The sequence below is a fragment of the Orycteropus afer genome, unplaced genomic scaffold (assembly GCF_000298275.1).
Source record: "Orycteropus afer afer isolate SDZICR_OR568_19922 unplaced genomic scaffold, OryAfe1.0 scaffold00130, whole genome shotgun sequence".
NCBI classification, from domain to species: domain Eukaryota; kingdom Metazoa; phylum Chordata; class Mammalia; order Tubulidentata; family Orycteropodidae; genus Orycteropus; species Orycteropus afer.
Window position 1 is genome coordinate 2,665,279 of NW_006921717.1, and position 24,169 is coordinate 2,689,447.

A 24,169-nucleotide genomic window follows, 5' to 3' on the forward strand; every position below is an offset into this window, starting at 1 on the left:
ACCTCCATCACTCCCCAGGAGGGCTGGAGACCGAGGAAGACTACAGCTACCAGGGCCACATGCAGGCCTGCAGCTTCTCTGCAGACAAGGCCAAGGTCTACATCAACGACTCGGTGGAGCTGAGCCAGAACGAAGGCAGTGAGTGGGGGCAGGGGGAGCACGGGCTGGGGGGCTGGGGCCCAGTGCCCACTGACTCTGCTCCTCTGGTCCCAGAGCTGGCTGCCTGGCTGGCCAAGAATGGCCCGATCTCCGTTGCCATCAATGCTTTTGGGATGCAGGTGAGGCCCCGTCCCTCCGTCTCCATTCCCTCCCTTGCTGATGGCTCACTCTTCTCACTGGGGCTGGTCCCCTACTCCTTATTCTCCCCCCCAGTTCTACCGCCATGGGGTTGCCCACCCCCTCCGGCCCCTCTGCAGCCCCTGGCTCATCGACCATGCTGTGCTACTTGTGGGCTACGGCAACCGTGAGTTCCACTGACCAGCTCTGGCCAGCCAGCCCAGGCCACAGGCTGGGCTTGGACCTCAAGGCGTCTGGAGGGGCAGTCGGGGGATGTCTGAAACCCTGTCCTTACCCTGGCTTTGGGCTGGGGCCGGAACCATCCATCCCCTCTGGGCAGAAAAGCTGAAGCTGGGGAGGTTGGGCTTTTCCAGACCAACAGCTGCCTGCACCAGGTTTGTGGGAGGTGGTAGGGGGTCTGCTTTGTTTCTGCTCTTTCCCTGGGGCCTGGCACACAGTAGGCCCCCAGTACGTAGTTGAAGGGTGCAAAGTGCTTGGGGCCTGTCTGGAGAGTTAGAGGCCCCTGATTCTGTGCTCACGGTTCTCCAGGCTCTGACACCCCCTTCTGGGCCATCAAGAACAGCTGGGGCACTGACTGGGGTGAGGAGGTGAGTCTCGCCCGCTCAGCCCCTGGCCCCGCGGCCCCCAACCTGCCCTCATACCCTCACCAAGCCCTCTTCTCCCCTAGGGTTACTACTACTTGTACCGCGGGTCCGGGGCCTGTGGTGTGAACACCATGGCCAGCTCGGCAGTGGTGGACTGAGGCGCCACTGGCTCAGGACATGGTGCTGACCAGAGCAGCCCCTTCCTCAGCCTGGCCTGTGTGGCCAGGCCCCTCCCCAGGAGGCACAGCCGGCCAAGGGACGGACACCGGGTACCTTGGGGTCAGCAGAGGACACTGGGGCACAGCCCCTTCTTCCCTCCACTCGCCCTACTCAGAGTCCCCCAACTGCACCTTTGCTGAATTGTGGTAGCGAGGAGGATGTTGGGGTGAGAATCCTGGACTTGGGTAAGGAGCAGGTGAGGAAAAAGGACTCTGACCTCAGACCAGCTCTGTCCCCAACAGCTCAGCTTCCTGCCCTGGCTCTCCTCTGTGTAAAGCTAGAAATTTTACGGTCCCCCTTGATTGGGAGACAGCATTCCCTTCCCTGTCTAGAGAAACTTTTCTAATGGCAATAAAGAGGTGGCCTGGTCCCCCCATGTGGTGTGGATGCTTAGTCTCTGAGGGCACGAGGGGGACAGTGGGGACCTGTGGGGATCAGAGTGGGGCAGCTGGGAGCAGGAGGAGATAGTGAGCAACCCAAGGGGCGAATCTTTATTCAGAAACACGTTCTCTGAGACCCCTGCTCTGAGGGAAGAGAGGAGCCCACCATGGGAAGCACCCCCACTCCACCTTGCTTCAAGAAGCTCAGGGTGCAGGTCAGAGGTCGCTCTCCCCATAGAGGGCACTGGAGAAGGCCACGTAGTCCAGGGCTCCTGCCGGGGCCCCGGGGCCCTTATAGGACACCATGCGGCGGATGCAGTATTCGGCCTGCTCAGCCGGGAGCTCCCGCCGCAGCTCCTCCGGGGTGATGTAGTTCTGGCAAGAGGAGAGCACTCAGGTGGGCCACCTGCCTCCTGTCCCCGGCCGCCCACTCCCACCAGCCCCTCCCTGCCCAGGGCTCACCTTGTCTCCAGCCAGGATCTTGAAGGACGCCACCACCTGCTCAACTGTGTCGGTCTCTGCAGTCTCTCGGGTCATGAAGTCGATGAAGGCTTGGAAGGTCACGACCCCGGCTGCGTTGGGGTCCACCATGGTCATGATGCGGGCAAACTCCACTTCCCCCTGTAGGGACAGAGGCCAGGCATGGCGCCCATGGGTGCTAAAGCCAGGAGGGCTCCTGCTGCCCCCTCCTGGGGGCGGTCAGCCTTGCCTTGCAGGACCCCAGCCCACACGATCCCCTCCTCTGAAGCCGACCCCCTGCTGCCTCGGAGAGCTCTGGCTTTGGGAAGTCTTCTACCGGCCTGGGGTCTGAAACGGGCTCCCTGCCCCAGACAATGGCCCCTGCTGCGCGTTGGTCCTGGGCCTTCTTTTCTGGGGCTACACAGACGTCTCCCTGCAGTAAAATGGTCCAAGTTCCTGGCTTGGGACCATAAAGATCCCAGCTGTGTATCTTTGAGCAGGTTAATTGACCTGTCTGAGCCTTTGATAGCCCCTGTGTAGAATGGGGTAATTCTCACCCCCCTGGGTGGGATGAGGATAAAATGAGATCATGGGTGTGACGATGGGAGGCACACAGTAGGTGATAAGCAGGAGAGGGACCCGCGTGGGGTCCCTGGGAGGGGTTGGGGGCACTCACCAAGTCGTAGCCCATGGAGATGAGGCAGGCTCGGAAGTCGTCAGGCTCCATCATCCCATTCCGCTTCTGCAGGTGGGGAGTGGGTATCAGCCCAGTCCCCAAGCCCCATAGCCCGACCCCAAGTGTGGCACCGCACTGGGCCCCCGCTGACCCGGTCAAAGTGGTTGAAGGATGCTCGGAACTCATTGAGCTGCTCCTGGCTCAGGCCCTTGGCATCTCGGGTCAGAACCTGGTTCTCCACCTCATTGATGGTGCGGGCAATGGAGGTGAGCAGTTGCTCCCAGCCTACACGGATGTGCTGGGGTGGGGGGAGAAAGCAGCCAGTGAGTGGGCAGCCGGTGCCAGCCACCAGCTCCAGCCTGACTCCCCAACCCGCTGTGTGACCCTGGGCAAGTCCTCCCCCTCTCTGGGCCTCCGTCCCCATCTGCACTCTGGAGGGTCCGCGGCGTGAGCCAATCCTGTTCTGGCTTCAGACGCTCTGCTGTTCCTTGTCCCTGGCCCAGCTGAACTGGGGACCCTCCCGAGGCAGACAAGCTCTTTCCAGATGAGGCAGCCCCAGGCTTCCCCGGCCAGCACCACCTCTGCCCTCCTCCCTCTCGAGGGGTGTGCGCCCACCTCCATGCTGTAGACCGTGTGTTTGTTGTCAAACACCAGGCTCTCCTGCAGCAGCTGGTGGTCACCCTCCAGCCGGTCAATGTTGCTCTTGTAGTTGATGATGTTCTGCTCCTGCTGCCGGAGCCCAGCCATCTGCTCCTCCAGAGAGCCCAGCGTCCCCGCTGCTAGCCGCCCCACCTCCTGCAGGGACAAACCGCAGCTTGGGGTGCAGGCAGCCCCTGCCCGCCAGCCTTGCCACCTCCGGCAGCAGTGCCCCGGCAGGATGAAGGCTCCCGCCTCCCTGGGGCCCAGCCCCACTCCACCACAGCAGGCCCGCCATCCAAGCACTTACCTCCACCTTCGCCTGGATCCAGGGCCCAATGGCGTTGGCCTGGGCTGCAAACTGTCGCCGGAGCCTCTCGTTCACCTGCTGCCGTGCCAGCTCCTCTTGCAGCGTCTGGTCACGACTGGGCACCAGCTTGCGGACCTGGGAAGAAGATGGATGTGCCACAGGCAGTTCTGGGGACCAGCCCCTCAAACCCCAGCCTCTGCTGCCCTTGAGCCAACTGGTCTGGGCTGTGATTAGGGGCAAGCCACTCAACCTCTCTAGGCCTTAATCTTCACCTGGAAAGTGGAACTGATGAAAAACAAGCCCACTGCCGTTGAGTCAGTTTCAACTCATTGCAACCCCCATTGGGTTTCCAAGGTGGTAAATCTTTACAGAATTCTGTAGACTGCCCAGTCTTTCTTCCATGCAATGGCTGGTGGGTTTGAACCACCAACCTTTTGGTTAGCAGTCAGATGCCTTAGGCACTCTGCTACCAGCATGATTTGTAAACGAACACAGGTAGTTTTATATCAGGTGTCTACACACATCAGTCTTGACAGGAAAATGCTGCTGTGGCCATTTTAGGGTGAGGCCAACAAAACAGGCAAGGTGCTTACCCCAGGCCACGTGGAGTCGATGGCTGACCCCAGATCTGAAGGTGGCCTCTGTTCTGCATATTGTGGGACACCTGAGGTGTCAGGTGGTTAGGATGGCAAGGGCGGGCAGTCAGGGGAAAGCCACAGGTGGCACTGACCGTGTCCCACTTGCTGTTGATATCCTGCGGGCTAAGACTGATGTAAGGGTTGCTGGTGATGGGCCGCAGTCCGTACGTTTGGCAGATCTTCTGGATTTCACCCTGGATGCCCAGGATGGCGCCCCGCTCACGGTCAGCCTCGGGCAAAGTTGCCTTGAACTGCTCGTGTGCTGTTACCAGGCTCTAGGGGGACAGGCAGACAGCATCAGCCCCAGTCCCCCACCTCCCACAGGCAACAGAGGACAGCAGGTCCAAGGAATCCGGAACTAGGGTTTTCCTCTGGTCCCAACTCCCCAGGAACCCCAAAGGAGTGACTGGCCTTGCATCTTCCCAACCAGGCTCCTGACACTGGCAGCCTAAGCTGGCAAGGGGTGGGTCTGGCCAGCGCCCACCTGGGTCTCGTCCACTGAGTGCACCAGCCACACGTCCTGTAGGTCCTCCACTGCGCCGTCCAGCCAGTTGTTAAAAGGCGCTGCTCGCCTCGCGAACTCCAGCTGCAGCTGGTCAATGGTCTCCAAGAGCTTCTCCATCCGCTAGGGGCCGCAGGGAGGGCGGCTCAGTGGCCTGCGCAGCCCGCGGCCTCTCGCCTCCCACCCCCAACTCCTGAGTCCCCAGCCCCACCTCGAGTGCGTCCCGTCTCTTCTGGGTCAGCGTGCCCAGGTTGTCCCACTGGTCGCAGATGGCCTGGCAGCGGCTGTTCACGGAGGCCGCCTCGTGGTAGTCCAGCTCACTGGGGGGAGGGACAGGGACGAATGTAGGCCCAGACCCCGACCCAGACACCCTCCCGGGGCTGGAACCTGCATCGGGGCTGGCGGTGGGGACTCGAGAGAGCCGGGACAGCGTGGACGGAGGGCGGGGCCTGGAGCTTCCGGGGGCGGGGTTATGTGGGAAGGGGCGGAGTCACAGGAGGAAAGGGCTGCTGGGGGCAGGCCAAGTGGAGTGGGTGAGGAAGAACTGGGACAACAGAGAGGGGTCTGGAGGTAGGGGCGGGGCTACGGCAGGAAGGCGGAGCAAGTGGGGTTGGGGAAAGACACGGTTGGACAGCGATGTCGCCAGGGGCGGTTCCAGCAGCGGACCACGCCTACTTGAGCTCCTGGGCAAGCGCAGCAATGTGCTCCACGCGGTCCTGATGGGCCGCCAGGTCGCTCTCGAAGGCCTCGTGGCGCCGCAGCAGCGCCCGCACCTCCTGTAACGTGGCCGACTCGTAGTCCCGTTGGCTCAGCATGTCCTCCTTTCCTGCTCGGAGAGAAGACCGCTCTGGTCACCCAGCGGCAGCTGCGGCCGGGCCGTGTGACCGCGGAAGCACTCATCTGTGAAGTGCAGATCGTTCCTGCCCGCCCACTCTAAGGGTTTGCTCTGATTAAGTGCCTGTCTCAGGCCTTGGCCTCAGAGTGGTGTCAGCAACCCCTGCCCCCGCACCGATTGGCGGGGCCCTTGGTACAGTTGTGGGTTTATTTGATCGTGAACCACCTCTTAACTCTGTAAGCCCGGTGAGCCCCCTAACCTGGCCTTTGCTCATCACTGTGTCCCCAGCGCTCAGTGCCTGGCGTTTGGTAGACCCTTGATGAATACTTGTTAAATTAATGAGCAATGAATGTAAAACAGCTCTGTGAATAATTACTATAATTATGCAAAATAATCATCATTGCTGCCAACATTTATTGAGTGTTTCTGCATTTTGCAGAGGACATAGCTGAGGTTTGCAGATGTTAGGAGACCTTCCCAAGGCCACATGAAGGGATCTTTACTGTATCAAACTAATGTTATCGATTATGGCCATAATCCGTTATTAGTGTTTGTTCATTATAAGGAGCTCTGCTGCTGCGTTGGGTAAGGCATTTATTTGGCTGCTAACCAGAAGGTTGGTGGTTCAAACCTACCAGCTGCTCCTTGGAGGCCGATGAGCAACCTACTTCCATAAAGATTTATAGCCTTGGAAATGCTATTGGCATTACTATAAGTAGGAATAACTAGATGGCAGTGGGTTTGGGTTTTGTTTATTCAATATTTGTAGGCAGACTCGTTAATTTGTAGGACTAAAGCTCTGGTAGAGTACTGCAGGAATGGTTTAGACACAGAGTGACATATTTGAGGCAATATTTTCGCATCAATATACTTTGAGTTATCAGTGATGTTAGGCTTGGGGATTCATTACTCTTGGACATCTGCCACACACACAAATAAAATGCTAAATGAGGGATTCATCAGAGTAGACCGATTGAAGGCCAGAGACAGGAGGACGTTTAGGCTTGAATTTATAGATGAAGAAATGATGGCCCAGAGAGGGGCATTGATTTGTCCAAGGTTGCACAGCAAGTTGGGATAAGCACTAGGACTAGAAATCTGGTCTGTAGCTTCCTTGCAGAGCACCTGGCGCTGGGTCCCCTTTCTCTACCGGTCCCCACCCCGGGCAGAGCTGAGCCCGTGAGGTCCCTACCCCGGGTCCAGGTTTCATGCAGGGACGCCTTCTGCTGGAACTTCTCGGCCAGGTGCTGAAGCCGTTGCAGGCGCCGGATCTCCGAGAGCAGCCAGTCCTCATAGCCCTTCTCCACCTGCTCCAGCCCCCGCCACGCGCTAGCAATGTCCTGTGGGGCAGGCAGAGGGACCCTCCGTCACCGTCCACCGAGTGTGCCAGTGGATCACCCAGGAGCACGTGGGCAGGACCAGGGCTAGCCTCGGCCCCAGCCCGGCTCACCGAGACCAGCCTGCCTTCCGAAGGCATGAAGGCGGGCCGGTGGCTCAGCCGCAGCTTGGTCTGCAGCGTGTTGAAGTTGATCTCCAGCTGACACTTCTCCTGCACGCGGGGCGGCTTGTGCAGGCGCCGGTAGTCGCGGAAGTCCTCCAGCTTACGCTGCATGGCGCTCATGCTGGGCTCGCCCGTGCGGTTCTCCAGCCATGGTACCGTGCGGCGGATCCACTCCAGCAGCTGCCCGGGGCCAGGAGGGGCGGAGAGCTGTGAGCTGGCCCGCCTCCTCACGCACCCCTCTCCACTCACACCCAGGCTGCAGCCAGAGGACAAGCCTCAAGCGCAGTGGGGGTGACTTTCAGAATGGGGGTCCCCTAGTCAGGGGAAGGAGTAAGGGGTACATTTCTGTACCCAGCCCCCTGTATCCAGTCTAGGCTGCACAGAGTAAAGGGTGTTCGGTAGACTCAGGCCTGGGGAGGCCAGTGGGCCTGGGATGAGGAGTACCTGGGCACCTTCTCTGGCTGCAGCCTCACCTCACTGGCCAGCTTCTCATACTCCTCCATCAGCTTCTCGTTTTCCTGGTTCACGGCCAGCACCTTGCAGATCCTGTTGGCGGCTGTCTCGGCCTGTGGTGGAGGGTGGCAGAGGGCTGGCATTGAAACAAACCGCCCAGACCCCCGCCTCCTGCCACTCTATGTAACAAAACACAAAACTCACTGCCATCGAGTTGGATCCGACTCAAAGCGACCCCTCCTTGGTTTTCCGAGGTGATATCACTATGGAAGTAGACTGCCCCTATCTTCCTTCTGAGGAGTGGCTGGTGGGTTTGAACAGCCAGCCTTCTGGTTAGCAGTCAAATGCCTTAGGTACTGTGCCACCAGAGCTCCTGCCACTCTATATAAGGCATTATAAAGCCTGGGCTAGTGCGAATAGGGGACCATGGGGGCACACCTCTTGGGGTGGGGAGCTTCCTGGCCAAAGGCCGCTGCTCCTGCCTGAGCTCCTCAAGGACTAGGTGGTACTGCCCCTGCCCCACAGGCCTGGCACCTGCACCTGCTGGGATGCTACCAGGTGAAGGCCTTGCCCAGGCAGCAGCACTGAGGGCCCCTTACCTGCTCAGCCCCAGCAAAGGCATGGTAGAAGCAGGAAACGTATGTCATGATGGCCTTCTCGTCTGGCTTTGGGGTGTTGACAATGTCTGGGGGGACAGGGAGGTGTTTATCAGCCAAAGCCAGGGGTGGGGAATGGGCTCAAGCCCCCTCCCAGGCAGAGATTACCCTCAGAATAGGAAGGGGTGGAGCCATCTAGTCTTGGCTGCCAGCCACCAGCTTCCTCAAAGCCAGCATCTTCCTCTTCCCTGAAGCCCTCCCTGATTACCCCAGGGTTCCAGTGGGTGGAGAGGGGCAAGGGGCCAGGACACAGTGTTCCTGGAGGAAGGATTCTGACTAAGGAGTGGGGTAGGGAGTAGAGCATTCTGGGAGGAGGAGGGTCAAGGCAAAGTGTGGAGGTTGGACCATGCTGATTGGTAAATGGAGTCCTCACCCACTATGCTGATGGGTAAGTGGAGTCCTTGCCTGGGCCGGGCTCACTCACCTTCCGCATCCAACATCTTGGGGATGTCCAGGTATTTCTCTGCCACCTCGAAGGCGGTGTTCAGGTTGCCGATGGGGTCATCCTAGAAAGGTGTGAGCCGGGAGAGGTGAAAGGTCAGCTGAGGGCAGAGGCTGGAGAGCTGGGACTGGGGGTGGCAGAGGCCGACCTACCTTGCGCAGTTTGGCATAGTCAATGAGGTCGGGGCGGTGGCGGTGGATGAGAGCACAGAGGGCCAGGCCATCCTTCCAGCTGCTCAGAGAGAAGCCTGGGTTCAAGCTGAGGTCCTATCCCACCCTCACGCCAGGAGCACTCCCATTAGGATAGCCTCATCTATAAACTGGGGGGGCCGCTGCCTATCACTGCCTGCCTACCGTTCCAATCACATCCTTCCCTCTCTGCCTTTCCATGACTCCCTGTCGCTTTTGGAGTAAAGTACTGACTCCTTGGGATTCGAGACTTTTCATTACCAGACTATGACCCTCTCCATGCTCATCACAATACCTTCACATGCCCTGTACTTAGGCCAAACCAGTTACTAGATGTTTCTGGCCTCCAGGCCTTTGCTTGCAAGGTTCCCTCTGATGGGAATGCCCTTCCAAAGATGTCTCCTCCAGGAAGCCTCCCATCCCTCCTGGATTCAAATCCAATCAATTCAACAAGGACTGACTCAGTGCCTCCGATTTTCAGACATTGTTCTAAGAACTTGGCTGTGACTTCTCCCTTCCCTGTGGCTCATGACCAGCTCTGTGTCCCTCATTGGCCGCAGAGGCCTTGAAGGGAGGCCTGTGCCCGGCTCCTCTCCATGCCCGGTGCCCAGCAGAGGCCCTGTTCCAACAGACCTGGTGTGGAAGTTCTGCACGTTGACGTTGCGGTAGGGTGCGGTCTTGCGTTGGCACCACAGGAGTAAGCCTTCCTTGGCCGAGGTTTCTGGATGGGAGTGAGGTGGGGGCATTGGCTGGGGAGCAGTGGGGGCCGGCCCCCCCCCCACATCCTTCCCCACTGCTCACCCTCCACAGAGATGTCCTGGATTGCGAAGCGGAGGATAATGGTCCAGATCATGCCCAAGGTCATCTTCAGGTTCCCGTCAACAATCTCTGTGGGGTAGGGGGCGGGCACGGGCTGCCTGGCATCTGGAGCCTCTGCTGCTCACTGTGCCCCCTGCCCTGCCCTCTGCCCTTGTCTCCCATCGCAGAGCTGGCACACAGGGCACAGTAGCTCCTGCCAGTCCCTCCTGCGAGGGACGATTAGTACCACTGTTGAGAAGTGGAAACTGAGGCTCACAGAGGTGAGTTGCTGGTGTCAGGAATGGTCCTCAGCTCCCACCCAGGGCCCCGCCTGCTGCCTTACCTTCTGCGCCAATGGACACCAGCTTAACCCCCTTGCTGGCAATGAAGTCCAGGGCCTTATTGACATTGGCAATTTTGTGGAAGCGCATCTTGCCTTTGTCTGGCCTAGGCAGTCTCTCTCCTGGGTGTAAGAAAGAGGGGAGGTCAAAAGTCAAATGTCATGAAAGCAAAAGGTCCTGGAAGGCAGCTGAGGACCATGTTTCTAAATTCCCCACCCCCAGCAAGTCCCCCTCCAGCACTTGGCGGCCGCTCTCCCCGCAGCTCTCTGGCGTCTCCCGGCCCCTGGGATCCCTGTGCACCGATTTGCTCACCCGAAATGACCTCCAGGAGCAGCATGAGTTTGAGGCCGTTGCGGAAGTCCTCCTCGATGTTCTCGATCTGGGTGCCTGCCTTGCGTAGGTGTGAGTTGCACCAGGCGGTGAAGGTCTGGGGGCAGAGCACACGGCTCAGACTATGAGGTTGGGTCTGGAGGGCGTGGGGCACAGCCCTGGCTCCCTGCTCAGGGTTCTCTGAGCCCAAGGCCTTGGGTTCAAGTCCTGGCTCAGCCACTGACTTGCTGTACATCCTGGGCCAGTTCCTTTCCCTTTCTGAGACTTAGCTCTCCTGCAAGGGGAGAAACGAGACCTGGGGCTGCACAAGTCCCAGTTTGGATTTGGGGTACCCCACCTGGACAGCACGCCAGCCCAGGAGGGGAAATTAGAAATGGCGAAGCAGACTCTCGAGTGGGAGAGCCCCCTGGGTGCAGGGGTCCACGTAGGGTGCTTCTGCCTTTCCGCAGTGGGAAGAATTCTGGGTTGAACCATTCCGCCCTGAGGTTCTGCCTGAGATACTTTGTGTCTGTGTTATTAGTATGTCAACTCTGCTAACCCCCCAGGGCTGCCCTAAGCCCGCCTCCAAGCAGCCTCTGGGTTTGTGAGAGCTTCTAGGCTGTGGAAGATCAGCAGGGACTCAGGAGACAGCCGCCCTCAGACTCCATCTGGGATGGGACGGGCGTAGGTGACTCTGTTGGGGATGGAGGCAGCCTGGAGTTCAGTGCACAGGTTTCCACCAACCTTCCAATAACCCAGCAACCTAATTCTGAAAACACTGGCCAGCGACAGCCATGAGACAGAAGCAGAACCTTGTCTGATACAGTGCTGGAAAATGGCCTATCGGGTTAGAAGGTGCTCAAAACACAACTGGGGAAGAGCTGCCTTCTCAGAGTACAGGAAGAGGAGGAAGCCTCCGACCAGATGGACGGACACAGTGGCTGCAACGATGGGCTCAAACACAGCATCGGTTGTGAGGATGGCGCAGGACCAGGCAGCGTCTCACTCTGTCGTACAGGAGGTCACTGAGAGTCGGAACCAACTGCACGGCACCTAACAGCCACAACCTTCAGGCCAGAAGTCTGCGATTAGAATCTTTGGTGGGCACAGTGGAGGTGCAATTCCAGCTGAGCTACTCACTGTCCGGGACCTGGGATCAGCCCCTTGCCCTGTCTGGGCCTCAGTTTCCCCATTTATGTAATTAAGGGGTCAGCCTCCGTGATGTGAGGACCTTCTTCCTCAGACCCTGCAAGATTCCAGAATCTGGAGCATTTCCCACCACAAAACATGTACTCCTGAGAGAAGGCCCTGGAAGTCACTGGAAACTTCCCCTCAGCCAGCTTCTCTGCCGCAGACCAACTTGCCAGGAGCCCTAGTTATTGGATATGGAAGTATTTCAAATATCTGCAGGGCTATTCGTTGGGAGGGTGAGGGAGTGAGTGTCCCGTCACTGGCGGTGTGTAAGTAGGTACGAGGATGCATGCACGGAGGTGGCTGAATTCTCTGCAGTCCCTTCCAAGCCTGGAATCTGGGATGATCTGAGTCTGGATGGAGTGTGTGGGGGGGAGGCAGGTCTGGGTCGGGGCTCAGTGGGGGCTCCTGGGGCAGCACAGAGCTCTACAAGCCTGGGGGGCTGTTCTTTCCTGTGACACACATGACATTAAAGAGGCACACTGTCAAAGGACGTGGTGGCCTGAGAAGTGCTGGGAGAGACGTGATGAGGAGTCTAGGGGAGTCCCCCCAGGAAAGACTAATGTCTGCTCAGAGCTGTGATGGAGGAGCCTGAGTGGAGGCCGCAAAGGACAGGCAAGGGCATTGCGGACAAGGCAGCCACATGGGGGTTGGAAACAGTTGCTCAGAATATGGGACTACAATACTGCTGGAATAAAGCTGGGGGTGTCAGGGCCTAAGCAGTGAGAGGCAGGCCGGAGGGGCGGCAGGGGCCAGGGCATGCATGATCTTGGGTGCTAAGCCAGGGAGTTTGAACTTGATCCTGAGGGCCACAGGGAGTCAGCAAAGCTTTGGGGCAGAGGAGGGAGGCAGGCAGGCAGAACTGTGTTTCAGAAAGTTGGCTCTGGTCAGAGTGGAGACTGATGGCTTGGCTGAGAAGGGAGAACAAGGAGGCAGTGAAGGGGAGCAGAGAGAGAAAGGAGAGGTGCTGGCCAGAGGGACAAGTCAGGCCAGGTGGATGTGAGAAACATTTATCCCTGCTGCAGCATGGACTTTATTTCATTCCCTACTGGGTCCCCGGCACCTGAAACAGTGCCTGGCACCTACATTTCTTGTTATGAGGTGTGCCCTTGAGTCAGCTCCAACTCAGACAGACCTCGTGTGTAACAGAACAAAACGGTGCCTGGTCCTCTGCCATCCTCCCAATCACCAAACCCGTTGCCATTGAGAGAACTCCAACTCATAGTGACATAGTAGACCTACCTGCCCACGGAGCTTCCAAAACTGTCATCTTTACAGAAACAAAGCCCAAACCAAACCCACTACCACTGAGTCGATTCCACCTCACAGTGCCCCTAGAGGACAGAGTGGAACTGCGCCACAGGATTATGGAAGCAGACTACCACATCTTTCTCCTGCAGAGTAGCTGGTGGTTGGAACCACCGACCCTTCTGGTTAGCAGTGGAGCACTTCAACCACTGTGCCACCACAGCTCCTTATCTTTATAATAGTAGGGATGTTTGAGCCCATTGCTGCAACCATTGTCAGTGCCTTCCAACCTGAGGGTTTAGCTTGCAGCACTACAGCCAATGATTTTCTGCTATCGCTCGTAAGGCTCTCACTGCCTCCTTCTCTTTGGAGGCAGATTGGAAAGTCCTTGCTAGTCTGGAAGCTCCACTGAAACATGTTCACCATGGGCGACTCTGCTGCTGTTTGAAAGACCAGTGGTCCAACTCATGGCCATGGAGTTGATTCTCACTCCCAACAACCCTACAGGACAGAGTGGAACTGCCCCATAGGGTTCCCAAGGCTGTACATCTTTACAGAAGCAGACTGCCTCATCTCTCTCCCGTGGAGCAGCTGGTGGGTTCAGACCGCTGACCTTCTGGTTAGCAGCTGATGGCTTAACCAGCGCACCACCAGAGCTCCTTGGGACCTCCTTAAGATGTATTTATTCAATGAATGTTTTTGAATGAAGTTGAGTGGAGAGGACTCAGGCATCAGGTGGGAGGAGGCAGGAGTGCCCCAAGGCTGTGTGAAGTCCTTGCAGGGAGGAAGGCAAGAGAGGGAGCACAGAGAATCAGGGACACAGGGGCCGAAGCTGTGCACACGAGTGTTTATTACCACATCGAAATAAGCAACCTTGGACAACAAGAAAACACCGGCTATCCGATCACAGAGGACACAGGTGGATTTACAGAGCATCCAGCCGTGCAGCGGTGGAATGATGGGTGAAGCGCTGGTGTTAAGCTGGGCTGCAAGGATGCGGCTGATGGGCTGTTGGGTGGAAAGGCATGTTGCAGACTGGCATGCAGGGCGGCCTGCGGGGGTGGGGGGAATTGTTCAGACAGATGACAGCTGGAGCCAGGGGCAGGGATGACATCACCAGCAGACTGCTGAGCCCAGGGACCACAGCTGTGCTTGGAGACAGGTGCAGGAGGGGCCTGGGGGGAGGCAGCACTCGGGGGGAGCCCAGTAGAGTCAGCTGAGCCTCCTGGCCCCTGGAGTCATCCCGTCATCTAACCCAGCGGAAACGTGCTTATCCTAAATTCTGGGATTCCCACATTCTGCCTGTTCCACGAGCACCCCTGTGGCCTGCCCTTTTCTCGGTGGCACGTAGCTCACCGGCCGGAGGGGCCCCGCTTATCCCTGCCAACATTCCCCCTGCCTTTTCTCACTCCAGCCCAGCTCATTTCCTGTTAGGAACCCAAGGGTCCTGCCCCCTCCACTTGGGAGAGCCTCGGAGTGAAAATAGCCGAGGGAGAGGGAGGGCTCCCAGCGCCCTACACTGCTGGCTGGCCCATGTGGCCCGGTCTTCTCCCCCAAGGAGCTGTGTCAGCACAAAGTGTCCATCTGGCTGGAGAGTCAGGTTACCACGTAAGAGGACCTGGGGCTCCCCTCCTCCCTGACCTTGTGGTCTTTTCAGCAGACTCAGGGTCCCTGTGGGGGAGGGGTAGCCTGGGAAAGAGCAGGGGTGGAGCAGGAGGCAGAGATCCTCAGGCTGAGAAGTCCTGTTTCTGACACCATGTATACGATTTGGGACTGACCTCTGCCCCCTCCCAGGCCTCACTTTCTCATCTGATAACTGGAGTGACTGTGAACCTCATGCTAGAGGACAGAGGAGGAGAGGGTGGGATGGGACCTAGATACCCCCACCAATATTCCCCAGTTCAGAAGTTGCCTGGCCACAAGCCCTCAGGTCGGGGCCTGAGTATATTTAACTAGAGCATGGGGATGTGGGGATGTGGGGACGTGGGGTGAAAGCAGTTATTCAACTTGGATCCCCTGGGTTTGGCCCAACCGTCTTCCCCAGCAGAAAGGGCACAGTGCGCTCAAGGGAATGAACCCTAGGGGTGGGGACCCCAGAAACTCTCCCCTGCCACCCTAAACCCCTCAGGGGGGCTCTTCCAGCCCAGAGGGGCAGCTGAAGGGCTGGTGGGTAAAGCCTGGGCTGGGGAATGGCACTGAGGGTTAAAGACAGACGCTGACCCTGACCTGCTGGGAAACTGCGGACAAACCTCCCAGCCACTTGGGCCTCAGTTTTGCCACCTGGAAGTGGGCGAGCACTCACTTTCCGCTGCTGCTTCTCCCAGGCCGGGTCCAGCAGCAGGTCACGGTCCCAGTCCTCCTCCTGCTCCATGTACTCGCCGCCCCCGCTGCCCACGAAGGGCCCCTCCCGGGCCCCCAGGCCCTCGGGCTGCATAACCATCATCATCGCGCTCGGGCTGCTGGCTCCGCTCCGCTCCGCGCGCTCCCCACCGCTGGAGCCGCGTTAAGTAGGGCCCTGCCCAGCCCCGGATCGGGTTCGCGCTAAATATGGGGGAGGAGGGTGGGGCCGTCTGGGGGCGAGGGCGCTTGGGTCGGGACCAGAGTCTATGCTGGGGCTACGGAATGGGGGGCGCTGAAGCGGATCCTCGTGGACCTGGAGTTCGCATCACGGCTCGGCCGCTTGAGCGCTGTGTGGCCTTAGGAGAGCCGCGGGCCCTCTCTGAGTCTAGATTTCCTCATCTGTACAGTGCAGGTGACGACAATCTTGGTAGCTGCAGACCGTTCTAGAGGCGTCCCTTGGGGTCTCCTCCCGACTCTTCCAGCGCCATGCAGGTGGGAAACAGGGCGCCCTTTTCGCATTTCAATCGTAAACATGGAAGCGCCGAGCCGTTTTAAGTGTTTTCTGGGGTGAGGGAGGGAGACACCCGAGCATGGGGAGGGGCTCTGGTCCAGCTGGACCTGGACGAGGCAAAGCTATTAATATCGGGGCGCCTGCTGGATGACAGGGAATGTGCTGAGCCGGGAAACCCCGACGCCACCGAGGTTGCAACTCAATCCTGCGGACGCGCGAGCCAGCCCGGCTTTGGGCGGGGCTATGATGTAAGGCTCTTCTCGAGCTCTAGCGCCCACCCGAGTCCAAGCATCTCGCTGGCTTATTCGGCTGTCCAATCACATCTCCGCATCTGAAGGCGGCTCTTTTAAGAGCTCTTATTGGTCATTGCAGCTGTCCGTCTGCCTCTATCCCCGCCTCTATACGGAAGCTGCCGGGTACCAGGAACCTAGCGGGTGGGCCCAGGTCATGGGGCAGCCTTGGGCGGCGGGGAACGCGGAGGGGACACCTGCGCGGCTGCCTCTCGTGCTCACGGCGCTGTGGGCCGCGGCCGTGGGCCTAGAGCTAGCCTACGTGCTGGTGCTGGGTCCCGGGCCGCCCCCGCTGGGACCGCTGGCCCGGGCCTTGCAGCTGGCGCTGGCCGCCTTCCAGCTGTTCAACCTGCTGGGCAACGTGGGGCTGTTCCTGCGCTCCGATCCCAGCATCCGGGGCGTGATGCTGGCCGGCCGCGGGCTTGGCCAGGGCTGGGCGTGAGTGGGGCGCTGGGTCCGGCGGGGAGAAGTGCGCGCCTTGGACAGGGGGAGGGGCCCCGGACCTGCCATGTTAAAACCAGGTTACTTTAGAATCCGGGATATTAGGGCCTGAACACCCTTTAGAACCTGGGATTCTTGGTGAGCCAGAAGAAGTAGCATTCATTCACCCACAGATATTTATTGAGCACCTACTGTGTGCTGGGCATTGGGTTTTTGGTAGTGTAGTGCCTGAGGCATTTGACTGCTAACCAGAAGGCTGGAGGTTCAAACCCACCAGCCACTCCTCAGAAGGAAGATTGGGCAATCTACTTCCATAATGATACCGCCTCGGAAACACAAGGAGGGGTGACTGAGTCGGATCCCACTCGAGGGCAGTGAGTGACCTATGTGCTGCGTACTCCTAGACACTGAGGACACTTAGTCAAACAGATTCTTCATCTAGAGCTGATTTCATGGGGGTGGGGGAGTAAAACACTGTTGGCATAATAAATAAGCACATTACGTAAAATATTAGATGATGGTATTTTGGAAAAAACAGAAGGAAAAGGAGGTACGAGTTGCAGTTTTATTAAATAGGATGGTTAGGGTCGGTCTAGCTGAGAAGGTGACATTTGAGCAAAGACTTGAAGAAGGTGGGGAGTTAGACGTGGGAAGCTGGGAGTGTTCCAAACCAAAGGGACCAGACAGTGCAAAGGCTGCCGGGCAGTTGTGTGCCCTGCATGTTTGGGGAACATCAAGGAGACGGTGTGGCTGGAGTCGAGGGGGGAATTGTAGGAGAGGGAGAGGTGAGAGACCTAAGGGGTGGGGTCAGAGCCTGTAGGACCTTGTACGGAAGGCTTTGCTTTTTACCAGCGCAAGTGGAGAGTCATGGGAGGGATTTGAGCACAGGAGGGACCTGACTTTGGTTTTAAAAGGCTCAGTCTGGCTGTTGGGAAGAGACTAGGAGGGGACGGTTCATGGTGGCTTGGAACAGTGTAGTGATCATGGAGGAAGTGAGTTTGTGCCTGGATGTTAGAGGCTAGAGAAGGGCCTTAGGGCCAGGGATGCTGGAGTTGGAAGAGACCTCAGGTCTGCAGAGCTAAAGCTGGAAGAGGCCGAGATGTCTTTTGTTCAATCTGCATCATCTAGCAGAACCTGGGGCTCAGGGGCTGCCCCTGGGCATGACATGGGGCGCTAAGAACTGTTGGGGACACTGACCCATGGTTCTTTCCCTGCAGTTACTGCTACCAGTGCCAGAGCCAGGTGCCACCGCGCAGTGGGCACTGCTCCGCCTGCCGCGTCTGCATCCTGCGCCGGGACCACCACTGCCGTCTGCTGGGCTGCTGCGTGGGCTTCCAGAACTACCGGCCCTTCCTGTGCCTTCTGCTTCATGCTGCCGGCGTCCTGCTCCACGTCTCGGTGCTTCTGGGCCCCGCCCTCTCAGCCCTGCTGCAAGCCCACGCCCCACTCCACGCTGCCACGCTCCTCTTCCTGCCTTGGCTGATGCTGCTCACAGGTGAGGAGCCTGGGCAGCCGCTGCGGGGAGGCAGACACCCTGGCATCAGGCTGTGGAAAGCCCATTCCAATGGGAGATGAGATTTCCCGCTGGTTCTTGTGGCAGGACCCCAGGGCCCCAGTCCCAGTATCCTTGGTGCCGGATGAGGACATATCCTTGGTGCCGGATGAGGACAGACTGGTGCTCCCTGGTGTCTCAGCCCACATACAGAGTTCTGGCTGAGAGAACCCAGGAAGGATTCCAGGAGGTGTTGGCTGAGCAGGATAGACTGGTGGGAGTTCTATAGGCACGGTGCAGGGAGTTTCCTAAATAAGGGGTGCTGCATGAACAAAGGCTGAGCTTGGGCAGGAAGCAACACAGGGCATTGTGGGAATTAAGGCTAGGAAAGTAGGTTAGGACTGGTGGAGGGCTTTGAATACCAGTGTGAGGATGGCCCTTATTTGACTGGGCAGCAGGGAGCCAGTGGAGGTTATAGACAGCAGAAGGCCCTGTTACTGGAAGTTGTTAGGAGAACTCAGTCCTCGGGGAAGATATGGATCAGGAGGCTGAGTGAGAGGTCGTGGTCTGGACAACACCACTCAAGATAAAAGCACCACTAGTCTTTGTACAAAGGAGCTCTGGTGGCATAGTGGTTAAAGCATTTGACTGTTAACCAGAGGGTTGGTGGTTTGAACCCACAGCTGCTCTGTGGGAGAAAGATGAGTCAGTCTGCTTCTGTCAAGATTGACAGCCTTAGAAACCGCATGGGGCAGTTCTGCTGTGTCCTGTGGGGTCTCTGTGTGTCGGAATAGAGTTGACTGCAGTGGGTTGGGTTTGGCAGTCCTTAGATTCTTTGTTCTCTGCCCACAGAGTGCTTTGGACTTTCTCTTCCCTGACTCCCTCCTCTCTGACTTGTTCAGAGTTGTCCCTGCACTTCCTCATCCTAACCAAGTCCATCTCGGTCTGAGGACCTCCACTCTCTGCAGCCCAGGGGAAGCCCATGGGGGTCCACCCATGGAGTTGGTCTGTTTCTTTGTCAGTCCACTCTCAGCTCCTGGCCAGCCCTCTTCTCCTTCCTCATAACTGCCTGTCTCCACTGAGACTCAAGCCCTCCAGTGACACCTCCCCCACGCCAGCTCTGCGGCCTCCCACTCACTCCCCCGCTCCCTGCAGCATTGGGCTCCCGGCCCCAGGCTCTTTCTGCTCTGGGCCTGCTGAGCTCATGGTGTCTCTCAGAGTCTGTACCAACGGCCCCAAATCTGCCTTCCCCACTCTCGCAGTACGTTTTCACGGTGTTTTCTTTTCCCCATAGGCCCTCTCTCTTTTAAATTGAAGCAAAATTCCTATAACAGATGGCACTGTAGCCGTTTTAAAGTGTGCGGTTCGGTGGTACTTAATGCGCTTCTGCTGCTGTGCACCCATCTGAAAACCAGCCGCTGTCCAAGCGACTCCGGCTCGTGGTGACCCCACGTCAGTCTGAGTACAACTGTGCTCCAGGGAATTTTCAGCAGCTGAGTTTGCACTAATTCCAGAACTTTCTCATCCTCCCAAAGGAAGCTCTGTGCCCATGACGCAATCACACTCCTTGCTCCCCCCGCCCCCTTCCAGACCCTGGCAGCCACTCCTGTGCTCATCTGTGGATCTGCCCAGTATGGACATTCACACAATAGCATCCTGCACTATGCGGCCGACTGCATCTGCCTTCTTTTGTTAGCACAATGTCTTCACAACATTTGGTAGTTCGTTAATTCAGCAGCTACTTTGTGCCTGCTGTGGGCTGGGGCCATATAAGACACCACACTTCTCACTGGCATGCACATCCCGGCTGAGACCTGATGTGTCGGGTGTCCGTCTGTGAGCTCTGAGGGCTGAGGTGCCATCTGCTGCGCTCCTTCAGTGCCCAGCACTCAGTGTATGAGTCAGGGTCTCTCGGGCAGGGGGCTGTGCCCCCCGGCATGGCACAACCACCTGGGGAGGAGCCCTGCTTCGTGGGGGAGGGTGGGAGGAGGGCAGGAGCTGGGCCCTGGGAGCCTGGGCTGCCTGCTGCCCCTCACCCCCTCTGCTCTCTCCTCGCAGGTAGGGTATCTCTGGCACAGTTCGCCCTGGCCTTCGTGATGGACACGTGCGTGGCGGGCGCGCTCTTGTGCGGGGCTGGGCTGCTTTTCCACGGGATGCTGCTGCTGCGCGGCCAGACCACGTGGGAGTGGGCTCGGGGCCAGCAAGCCTATGACCTGGGCCCCTGCCGCAACCTGCAGGCAGCCCTGGGGCCGCGCTGGGCCCTCGTCTGGCTCTGGCCCTTCCTGGCCTCCCCCTTGCCTGGGGACGGGATCTCCTTCCAGACCGCAGCTGACTGACGAGGCACTCGAGGCTTCCTGATTCCAGGGAGAGCTGGGACTGAGCTGAGGGCGGGGGGGGGGGGGGGGGGGGGGGGGGAGGGGGGGGGGGGGGTAGAGAGCGGGTTGGCTCTTCATACCTGTGGCTGCTCTAGAAATAACCCAAGCCGCTGCCCCAGTCAACTCGAGTTGGAAATTTGGGATCCGTTTGGCAATTCCTGCCCCTTCCTTCACTTGGCCGTGCCCCTGCCTAGCTTGGACTCCCACCCATCCAGGGCTGGGGTCCTGCAATCTACCTCTGTGAGTGGGCCCAAGTGCTCTGGAGGGCCTGAGAAGGGCTGCTTGGCCAGGCTGGCTGCCTCTTCTCCAGGCTAATAAAGCACACAGTTCATTGTTGTCCTTCCTCTGTCTTGGTTCAGTTTCTAGTCCCGTGATTTTTTGCCTGAGCTGCTATTTGTTGTCCCTGGATTGTCAGGCCTGGAAACCAAGGACTGTCTGAGGGCTCAGGGGCCAGGGCTCTGCCTCCTCTGGCTTCCTTGGCATAGTGGTGGTCGGGGGAACCCCTGTAGTCAAGGCAGCCAAGTTTGAGAACACCAGCTCCTTCCCTAGGTTCAGGGATTTAGAGCTGGCAGGGTTCCTACAACAGCAGTGCCCTTGACCCTCCCGCTGCATCAGACAGCAATTAGGATCCCTCTTTTGAGGGTGGAAAACACAAAGCTCTGAGAGTTGGTGGGATAAGATCATGGGGCAGTAAGTGAAGGAGTCAGGATTTGAACCCAGGTCTTTGTGCTTTTCTCCTTCACCCATGCACAGCAGAAGAAAGTGAGTAGGGCCCACGTGTGTGAGAGCGGGGCTGTGAAGATGAGTGCGGCTGGGGCAGCAGAGAACCTTCTGGCTTTGTGCCAACAGGAAGAACTAGTGGATTTGCCAAAAGACTACACCGTGAGCACCAGTGAAGATGAAGGGGACAGTGATAGGGAGTGGAAGCATCGGAAGCTTCTGGAAGCAATCCGTTCCCTTGATGGAAAGAGTAGGTGGGAGTCGGCTGAGAGATCAGAGGCACACCTGAACATGTCAGAGTTCAATGTCAGTTCTGAAGGAATAGGAGACAAGCTGGTCCTCGCAGATCTGCTGCAGCCCAGTAAAGCTTCGTCCTCCTTGGCCGCTGTGAGAAAGCAACTGAAGAGAGTGCAATCAAAGACTGTGGAGTTGCCCCTTTGCGCGGAAGAGGTTGCGCGGATCCACAGAGAGGTGGCATTCAGTCAAACCTCCCAAGCTCTCTCCAAATGGGATCCCATAGTTGTAAAGAACCGGAAGGCCGAGCAGCTGGCTTTTCCCCTGCAGAAGGAGCCGGGAGCCTTTGCTCCCATCGAACACGTGCTCAGAGGCTGGAAGGCAAGAACTGCCCTGGAGGAGGAAATTTATAACGTCCTCCACAAGAACAAGCAGCCAGTGCTAGACCCTTTACTGACGCCAGCAGAAAAGGCTTCGCTCAAAGCCATGAGCCTGGAAGAGGCCAAGCTACGCCGAGCCGAGCTTCAGAGGGCCCGGGCCCTGCAGTCCTATTACGAGGCCAGGGCTCGGAGGGAGAAGAGGATCAAGAGCAGAAAGTATCGCAGAGCTGTGAAGAAAGGAAAGGCCAAGAAAGCCCTAAGAGAGTTGGAAGCTCTGGGGAAGGTCTGTCCTACCGCAGCATTAGGACGGGAGACGACGGGAAAGGCCAGGATGATGGAGCGACTGAGCCTGAGGCACCAGGACAACGGGAAACGGGCCAAGTCAAGGGCAGTCAGGGCCCGGTATGACCCAGCGGCTCGCCAGGCCATGCAGGAGCAATGGGCCAAGAACAAGGAACTGGTGCAGAAGCTCCAGGAGCCTTCGGAGAGTGAGGAAGAGGAGGGAGGTGCAGAGGAGGTTGGACTCCTTGTCCCTGACGTCTCGCACCGAGTCCCAGTGAACACACACGGGCCAAACCCCTGGATGCACAGAAGTTGCACCAGTGACGCGAGAGAGGCGGAAATCCAGAAGGACCCTGCCCAACTCCCTAGGCATGCAAGCTGCGGGGGTTCAGAAAGGGAGGAGGAAGAAAGCCCGGTAGCAGAAGAGGAACCCTTGAAAGAATTTGAGGAAAGGCCATCTCTTAGGAAGAGGGCGGAGCCCGGCCAGGATGCTGAGCCCGTGGGACAGCAAGAAACACAAGACCCTAGCAGCCAGGAGGTGCTGTCCGAATTGAGGGCACTGTCCTTGCAACTCGGCAAGGAAAGCCATCGGTTGAGGAAGCAAAGAGTGGATTCCGTGGGGGCGGTCCTCCTGGTCCAGGACGAGAAGGAGCCCTTACTGCTGCAGAGGCCAGAGGGAGTGCGGCCGCTGGAAGAGCTGGAGGCGCTGGGCCTCAGAGGCTGTTTGCAGAACACAGGGCCCCCCAGATGTGTGTTCCGAGGGCAGCAGACGGAGAGAAATCCAGACACGCAGCCTGACGCCCCGAGGAAGAAGAAGAGGGTGCGAATGATTGACCTGCAGGACCTCCTAACCACTCATTCTCCTGGGAAGTCCATGGCAGGTCCCACTGTGATAGAGGAGTTGGAAGGTGAAGAGGAGAGAGACGAAAGGCAGATGATAAAGGATGCTTTCGCTGGGGATGATGTCATCAGAGACTTCTTAGACGAGAAGAGGGCAGCTGTGGAGGCGAATAAGCCAAAGGACGTGGACCTGATGCTGCCTGGCTGGGGCGAGTGGGGTGGGGTGGGCCTGCAGCCCGGCGCCAGGAAAAGACGCCGGTTTCTCATGAAAGCCCCTGAGCGGCCTCCAAGAAAAGACGAGAATTTGCCCAACGTGGTGATCAGTGAGAAGCGCAACATCTGTGCTGCAGTTCATCAGGTGCACGCCCTCCCGTTCCCCTTCACCCACCGTCAGCAATTCAAAAGGACCATCCAGACCCCTGCAGGATCTACGTGGAACACCCAGAGGGCCTTCCAAAAGCTGACTATGCCCAGGGTTGTCACCAAGCCAGGCCATATCATCACTCCCCTCAGCGCCGAGGATGTGGGATACCGGTCTTCCTCGAGGTCGGACCTCTCTGTGGTGCAGAGGAACCCCAAACCACTCTCCATCCGTCACAAGAAATGGCTGAAGAAAAGCTCTGTGGCCTGAGGTGCTGGGAAAGTGACAGCCTGGTGCCCTGGCCGCTGCCTCCTCCCAGACTCGGCGTTAACTCATTTCCAAGATCAGCTCCCAAACTGGACGTTAGAAATAAAGGCTTTTATTTAGTTTATATTAAAAAAAAAAAAAAAAGGCCCCTCTGAGACTCCCTTGTTATGTAGCTGTATTCTGGTATCTTTATAGTCAATAGAGACTTCCAGAGGGAGCTTTAAACACATGCGTTTATCTCTGTGTCCTCTTAAACTATCACTAAAGTGACAGCAAAGGAAAATGTATCAGTTTACAAAGAGAAAGAAAATAAACTTAACCCACTGCCGTGGATGGAGTCTACTCTGACTCCCAGCAACCCCAGAAAATGGAGTAAAACTGCCCCATAGGGTTTCCAAGGTTGTTAAGATTTGTAGAAGCAGACGGCATCGTCTTTCTCCCACAGAGCGGCTACTGGGTTCGATCCACCAGAGTAGAGTGCCTTCTAGAAAGGAAGGAGGGAAGAAAACAGTAGACAGGAGCCAGCCAATGTTTCAGGAAGAAAAGGCCGTGGGTGGAGGGCTGCCATTCTCTTAGCTAATTAGAAATGGAACGTCACTGTTCCCAGAGGGAGAGGCAACAGGCCGGCCAGGCTGTCCCCAGAGCCCCGGAGAGGCTCAGAATTCCACCGGGACTGGGGAAGGGGAGGGGAGGTGAGAGGGTGGGACTGACAGAAGTCTGCAGGAGCAGCAGCTGGGTGCACCCCTCTCTGGAGAACCCCACTTCACACCTTGTAACCAAGTAGCTGCCCCTGAGGCAGGTGGGTTACTCAAAGGAGGAACTGAACAAGAGAAGTGTCAGGGGCACTGGGCAGGGCAGGGTAGGGGTGAGGAGCTGGACCAAAGAGTAAACAAAAATGAGGGTTCAGTGATTCGGCTGCTGGAAGATCCTCCAGGGAGATGGCAGGTGTGCCCCCCAAGAACCCCAGAGAAGC

At 58.0% G+C, this 24,169-nt stretch overlaps 4 protein-coding genes across 4 annotated transcripts in view; 3 read left to right on the forward strand and 1 right to left on the reverse strand.

The window, feature by feature from the left end:
- The window catches only part of CTSF (cathepsin F), a 5,328-nt gene extending 4,289 nt beyond the window's left edge, over positions 1 to 1,039 (forward strand). The window contains exons 10-14 of the mRNA XM_042781536.1: positions 19 to 138; positions 214 to 278; positions 373 to 463; positions 826 to 884; positions 965 to 1,039. Of these exons, the coding sequence (XP_042637470.1) occupies positions 19 to 138; positions 214 to 278; positions 373 to 463; positions 826 to 884; positions 965 to 1,039 (410 nt within the window). The remainder of the gene's footprint in view (positions 1 to 18; positions 139 to 213; positions 279 to 372; positions 464 to 825; positions 885 to 964) is intronic.
- A 657-nt stretch (positions 1,040 to 1,696) lies between these two features.
- Positions 1,697 to 15,109, reverse strand: ACTN3 (actinin alpha 3). The gene is made up of 21 exons (XM_007944723.2): positions 14,966 to 15,109; positions 10,228 to 10,342; positions 9,918 to 10,037; positions 9,578 to 9,664; positions 9,410 to 9,497; positions 8,741 to 8,819; positions 8,571 to 8,652; positions 8,090 to 8,175; positions 7,511 to 7,603; positions 6,987 to 7,217; positions 6,729 to 6,876; positions 5,377 to 5,527; positions 4,913 to 5,021; positions 4,684 to 4,824; positions 4,292 to 4,474; positions 3,562 to 3,696; positions 3,231 to 3,410; positions 2,767 to 2,913; positions 2,616 to 2,681; positions 1,943 to 2,101; positions 1,697 to 1,855 (listed from the first exon to the last, which is right to left on the reverse strand). The coding sequence occupies exons 1-21, from the start codon at positions 15,107 to 15,109 to the stop codon at positions 1,697 to 1,699; spliced, it is 2,703 nt and encodes a 900-aa protein (XP_007942914.1).
- Positions 15,110 to 15,961: 852 nt separating this feature from the next.
- On the forward strand, positions 15,962 to 20,073 carry ZDHHC24 (zinc finger DHHC-type containing 24). The gene is made up of 3 exons (XM_007944725.2): positions 15,962 to 16,242; positions 17,463 to 17,740; positions 19,796 to 20,073. Exons 1-3 carry the CDS (start codon positions 15,962 to 15,964, stop codon positions 20,071 to 20,073), a joined length of 837 nt encoding a protein of 278 aa, XP_007942916.1.
- An 822-nt stretch (positions 20,074 to 20,895) lies between these two features.
- LOC103200444 (U3 small nucleolar RNA-associated protein 14 homolog A-like) lies at positions 20,896 to 23,199 on the forward strand. Its single transcript, XM_007944952.2, has one exon. It carries the CDS (start codon positions 20,914 to 20,916, stop codon positions 23,197 to 23,199), a length of 2,286 nt encoding a protein of 761 aa, XP_007943143.1. The 5' UTR covers positions 20,896 to 20,913.
- Positions 23,200 to 24,169: the final 970 nt, after the last annotated feature.

Excerpts from the sequence above, each read along its gene's own strand:
- ACTN3 (XM_007944723.2), bottom strand. The coding sequence starts at position 15,109 with ATGATGATGGTTATGCAGCCCGAGGGCCTGGGGGCCCGGGAGGGGCCC. Across the intron at positions 9,498-9,577 it reads CCAGGACATCTCTGTGGAGG|AAACCTCGGCCAAGGAAGGC; the intron begins GTGAGCAGTGGG and ends ACTCCCATCCAG. Across the intron at positions 5,022-5,376 it reads GCGCTTGCCCAGGAGCTCAA|TGAGCTGGACTACCACGAGG; the intron begins GTAGGCGTGGTC and ends CCCTCCCCCCAG.
- ZDHHC24 (XM_007944725.2), top strand. The coding sequence starts at position 15,962 with ATGGGGCAGCCTTGGGCGGCGGGGAACGCGGAGGGGACACCTGCGCGG. Across the intron at positions 16,243-17,462 it reads GGGCTTGGCCAGGGCTGGGC|TTACTGCTACCAGTGCCAGA; the intron begins GTGAGTGGGGCG and ends CTTTCCCTGCAG. Across the intron at positions 17,741-19,795 it reads TTGGCTGATGCTGCTCACAG|GTAGGGTATCTCTGGCACAG; the intron begins GTGAGGAGCCTG and ends CTCTCCTCGCAG.
- LOC103200444 (XM_007944952.2), top strand. The coding sequence starts at position 20,914 with ATGAGTGCGGCTGGGGCAGCAGAGAACCTTCTGGCTTTGTGCCAACAG.